General features: G+C 48.5%; 1 protein-coding gene across 1 annotated transcript; it reads right to left on the reverse strand.

The window, feature by feature from the left end:
• Positions 1 to 592: 592 nt before the first annotated feature.
• On the reverse strand, positions 593 to 1,559 carry LOC125523432 (probable glutathione S-transferase GSTU6). The gene has a single exon (XM_048688467.1). It carries the CDS (start codon positions 1,488 to 1,490, stop codon positions 783 to 785), a length of 708 nt encoding a protein of 235 aa, XP_048544424.1. The 5' UTR covers positions 1,491 to 1,559; the 3' UTR covers positions 593 to 782.
• Positions 1,560 to 5,566: the final 4,007 nt, after the last annotated feature.

A 5,566-nucleotide genomic window follows, 5' to 3' on the forward strand; every position in this document is an offset into this window, starting at 1 on the left:
TGGTCCACATATGAGGCAACAAACTACTGCATTTTTTGTAGTCACCATATTTTATCTTGAAAACAACACCTACATATTCATTCTATATATCGTAACACATTATAATATGTTAACGAGCACTCGCGAGCGATCACGAGCTTAACGAGATTCAAATGAGCCGAGCCGAGCAGGTTTTTTTGCTCGTTAATTTTAATGAGCTTAACGAGCCAAGCCTTAACGAGCATGAGTTGTTCGTTAATCGACCCCTAGCCGGCGCTGGAGCAAATGCAATCACAACGATAGAGCCCGAGGACACAGGTCTACCACAAGGATGTCGCCGCCGTCACGTCATCCTTATTTGAAGAGACTGGTTTCCAAATCCCTCCTCAACCATAGAACCGATCATCTTGTCGGGGAAGGATCGAAAAAATCTTTATTCAACGCCGCCGTCCAGATGGTCCCTATATCTCGACCGTACCTACTTCTGGTGATGCATGTTCACCGGTGTATTCTGCCATGTGTTTGTGTGACTAAACATATTTTGGTTGGAATAGTCGGCTGGCCCACGCTTCTGCCGGTGTATGGTTGTATTTGTACAGCTCTACCAAAACAGACAGCCGACCATTTTTATTGCATACTGGACAGGCATGATGAAATGCAGGTCACAGAACTAAGAAGACCGACGACAGACGATGACGTTGGAAAACAAACAAAGTGACGGCACGCGATTGCAACCTTGAAACAACACCATTGGCCACATCTTCACACGTCGGTCGACCTCAAGGAGAGTTCTACCGAGCCACCTACTTGGCGGCCGCGGCATCAGCAGCAGCCCAGCGAGCCCGCAGCAACCCGGCGAACTCCAGCATGCTGCTCATCGGCGGCTTCACCGTCTTGGCCGCCTCCGTCTCCAGGAACCTCTCGGCCCACGCGGCGAAGCGCGGGGTCTTGCCCTCGTCGATGACCCTCACGCCGAACATCTCCCTCAGCGCGTCGAACCAGAAGAGCTGGCACCCGAGCGCGAGGTCGAAGTACCCGATGGAGTTGCCACCGGAGGAGGAGAAGGCCGAGCAGGCGGAGAAGGCCTCCTCCATGGGCGCGAGCACCGCGAGCGTGGCGGCGAGCTTTTGCGCTCTCTCCTCCTCCGTGGCCGCGCGCAGGATGGCTAGCCACGCAGGGAACAGCTTGTCGTCGACGTAGGCGGCCCAGAAGCGAGCGACGGCACGGTCGTGGGGGCCGGCGGGGAGGAGCGAGGGGGTGCCCGCCCCCGCCCAGACCTCGTCGACGTACTGCACGATGGCGACCGACTCGCAGATGGGCTTGCCGCCGTGGATGAGCACCGGGACCTTCTTGTGCACCGGGTTGGACGCGAGGAGGAGGTCGCTCTTGTTGACCAGGTCCTGCTCCAGGTACTCGTAGCTCACGCCCTTGACGTGCAGCGCCATGCGTACGCGGAGCGTGAACGGGCTCACCGACCCGCCCAGTAGCTGCAGATCTCCTTGGCCAGCCATTGTTTTCTTCCTCCTCTTCGACCACTTGCTGTTTGGCAATGGTGGACTACTGTCCTGTGTATGTGTTCTTCCTAACTCGATCTGAGAGTGCTGCCATGATCTTGTTGTTTATATAGCACAAGTTGAGCTGGGCAGTTGTTGAAGGAGCATTAAGCTACGCCCGGCTGCTACAGCAATGGAAATAAGTATACATGCTAGTGGCTAGTGGGTCTATGTGACGCAGCATGCACTCAGATTAGTTAACTGCGGAAGAGACGGTCCATGCATGGTTGGTGTACGCGAGCATCCCATGATTTCTGTTCATCGTACTCTACTCTTTCCTTGGATTGTTTTCATTTTGTCCAGCCTACTCTTTCATCGGATTTGAGGAGAGAAATCGCTTTCCAATTTAATACGGGCAGGAAGCCGGCATTTGTTCCGAACAGAACACCGGAAGTAAAAGTTACATCCAGATCCATATACCATCTAGCGACGATTACAAACACTAGAACGAGCTAAAGGTGCGTCGCCATCATCGTCCCTCCCTCATCGGAATTAGGCAAACCTTGTTTTAGTAAACAGTCGAAAAGTTGTCTTGCTAATGCCTCGTTGGATCAGTACACCAGAACAGCGACCGCCACCAGTGAAGAGAGGCATAGATCGGAAGGATCTAGTCTGCAAACACACAGACGCATACGAACGAACACCGGATCCATCGAAGAAAACGCCGACCGATTCTCATGAAATCCGCCAATGGCACACCTCCACATGCCCTCCGATAATGCTAGAAGCACCGCCAAGACGGGGTCTAGATGGGAAGAACCTTATTTCAACTTCACGAAGCCGCCGCTGTCTCGTCTTCCTGAGCGTGACACAGACCCTAAAAACTGAGAATAAAACCTAAAAACAGAGCCCTCTCACCGGTAAGGGTTGGGATTCACCATGCCTCTATGGTCCTAGGACCATAAGAGCATCTCCAGCCGCACCCCCCAGGACGCAATTTTTTCCGCCGGCAGAAAAAAAACCCAGTCCCCCCCCCAATGCCGAATTCCGCCAGTTCGGCCCTTTTTTGGCCTGGCGATCTCAGGCCGAACCCAGCGCGCTAGGGGTACTTGGGGGCTCCGGCGGAAGAAAAAGTGGCGCGTGGGCCAGCACTGTCAGGCGAGAAATGCCTTTTCCTTGCCCAGATTCGACCCGCGCGCCGCAGAACGCCACTTTCCCTTTCGCCGCCATGCCGATCCCGGCGACGCCCACCTGCTCACAGCCGCTGCTCCCCCGCTAGAAAGGCCATTTCTCCTAGGCGAGCTTTCCAAGGCTCCAACGGCGCAAGCGGGGATACCGGCGACTGCCCACCCATCACGCCCGCCAGGTGTTCGGCAATGGACTTCGACTAGGAGGAGGCGTTTGTGGCTCTGATGGAGGAGGAAGCCGAGGCCGACACTAGGGCTAGACCAAAAGCTCGTAGCTCACAAGTTTAATGAGCGCTCGATAGTTCGGCTAAGTAATCTCGTAGCTCGCTTCTTAATGAAGAGTCAATTATTGATTTTAGCTTGTTAGGCTTAACGATCTTAACGAACGAGCTAACGAGTTTTATGAGTAGCTCATTAAGCTCATTAGTAACAACATAACACATATTTTCATCTTACGTAACAAATTTTTTGTAGCATCTTAGCCCATCTATTCAATCCAATCGACATAGGAGGTAACAAACTATTGCATTTCTTTTTGTAGACCATAACACGTTATAATATGTTAACGAGCGCTCACGAGCGCTCACGAGTTTCAAATGAACCGAACCGAACAGGGTTTTCTGCTCTTTAATCTTAACGAGCTTAACGAGTCGAGCCTTAATAAGCACGAGCTTAACGAGCCGAGCAGCTCGTGAATGCACCCCTATGGGTTTGTACGTATTTTCTTCTGCCCACTTCAGTCGCCCGCTTGAGGCAGGTAGTGCTTCTGCTCGCTAACGAGTCGTGCCCTGTCGGCTCTCGCTCTCAGCTCCGGGCATCTCCTTTCGCCGTCGAACCATGGCCTCGCGGTGCCGGGCCCTGCAACCACCGAACACGACCTCGCGCTGTGGAGGGCCGCCGCCGCTGACTCTGTTCGTCCGTGCATATGCAGACCTCCTCGTGAGACGTGTTGACAAACACTCTGGGATCGCCCTGCTTGCTTTACAGGATTGCAGTTGATGGTGGTAATTCCTTCGCCAAGGAGCCTGCTTGGGACGCGGCCGAGCTGTGGTGCCACAGGTCAGCTGGTGCCACCACCCATGCCGAGTCTGACGCAACTTCCTATCAGTGTCTTAGCACGCGCAGTAGTCGAAGTCACTTCCCACATCAAACCGAGGATCACCGGTACTGCTAGATGTTCCGGCCACGTTGTTGTGCACGCCGCAGTCAAAGTTGGAAGTACACTCTTTAAAATATGGAGAGAGTAGCTCACTACTTGGGAGGACCAAAAAAGCATACCTCTACGCTAAGGGAAGCACCTCCGGTTATCATTTTTTTTGGTCTTCGCCTTGTCATTAAGACAAGTAAGCATAGAATAATTAATAACTTTCGAGAAGAAGAATCACTCCCTCGGTCTTACAATACCTATATGCTCCCACGCATGTGCGTTGAAGAGAAAAAAATTATATGACATCTCTCATGGGATTGGACCATTGTTGGTCTTGTTAGTTTTGCATACGACTAATCTCTCCAGCATTAGAAAATATGATACAATTCCATGAAACATCGGCTTTGTTTCGTGCCTAAATGGTTAGGAACCAAAGACGCAAAGCAAGAGTAAAGCATGTCAAAATGCTTAGGAATAAATACTTTTGAAGAGTTTATCAATAACTACATGGACTGTGTATGTGTTGATAGATTGGTTACCATAACCTGTTCTTTAGATTCTTTTCCTTAGGGATTTTGGGAATGATTGAATTATTAGGGCAACTGGGATTGATTATTGGCAATCCTAATTATGTCCAACAATAATAGTATTTGCACCCCGGGAGGCCCGGACCAGGTCCATGGCAAGGACGGAGAGCAGTTGGGCAAGTCTCATGGGATGGGCCGAAGCGCTAGAGCCATATCTTTCTCCTTGCGAGATTGAACACCGTCTCGCCTCTGATGCTTCAGATAACATGTCGGCCCAATAAAGGTGGATTTGTGTAGCTTCATGGAGCGGGTTTGTAAACCTTCTATGGACCGGTTTTAGAAGCTTCCGCGTGTGTTATTTCTATTTTCTTTATGGGTTTTCGTCGATCTTTTACTATTTCCAAGTTTTTTTATTTTATTTAATACATGTCCACTTTTTAATACAAGTTAAAGTTGTTAAATATTTTTAGTAGAACGTTGACCTTTTTAGATACATGTTGAACATTTTCAAATATATGTTGTATGGCTTTACAGGAATACATGTTGAACATTTGTCAAACGCACATTGAACATTTTTTTATATACAAGACAAACATTTTTCAGATATACGAGGAACATTTTTCCAAATACACGTTGAACATTCTTTTGAATCGATGTTGAACATTTTTGTCTAATTTACATTGAATAGTTTTAAAATACATGGTGAACAGTTTTTAAAGCATGCAAACATTTTTTGAAGTGCTAGAACATCTATATCTATACCAATATAAAAAGACTCGAAGGGACAGATCCAATTAATCTCAACCACTAAATCATGTCAATCCAACGACCTAGATTGCTTCAATGTCAAACGCTCAACACGTTTAGCGTGCAGTTAATTTCGTATTAAATATAGTGCTAATCACATAATAACACGCAAATAATATCCTACTCCCTCCGTCACGGTTTAGAAGGCGCGCTTGGAAATTCTTTGGGACCTAGGTGATTATCTATTGGTTGTGAGATAGACTAAAGAATAGCATTCACACTACGCATGCATATAAAAATTGTATGTTGGAGTATTAATTAGCTACTAGAAATAAATGCAATGCGTCCTAAACCTTGTCTATGGTGAAAACACACGCAAATTTCACTGTGCCTTCTAAACTGTGACGGAGGAAGTACTTAATATCTGCATGCACTTAATATACTTCCAAATTAACGTCCATTGCACGTACACATTGACTAGTTTAT

The sequence above is a fragment of the Triticum urartu genome, chromosome 7 (assembly GCF_003073215.2).
Source record: "Triticum urartu cultivar G1812 chromosome 7, Tu2.1, whole genome shotgun sequence".
In the NCBI taxonomy this organism is placed as follows: domain Eukaryota; kingdom Viridiplantae; phylum Streptophyta; class Magnoliopsida; order Poales; family Poaceae; genus Triticum; species Triticum urartu.

What these genes read in the sequence shown, in the direction of transcription:
- LOC125523432 (XM_048688467.1), bottom strand. Translation starts at nt 1,490, where the DNA reads ATGGCTGGCCAAGGAGATCTGCAGCTACTGGGCGGGTCGGTGAGCCCG.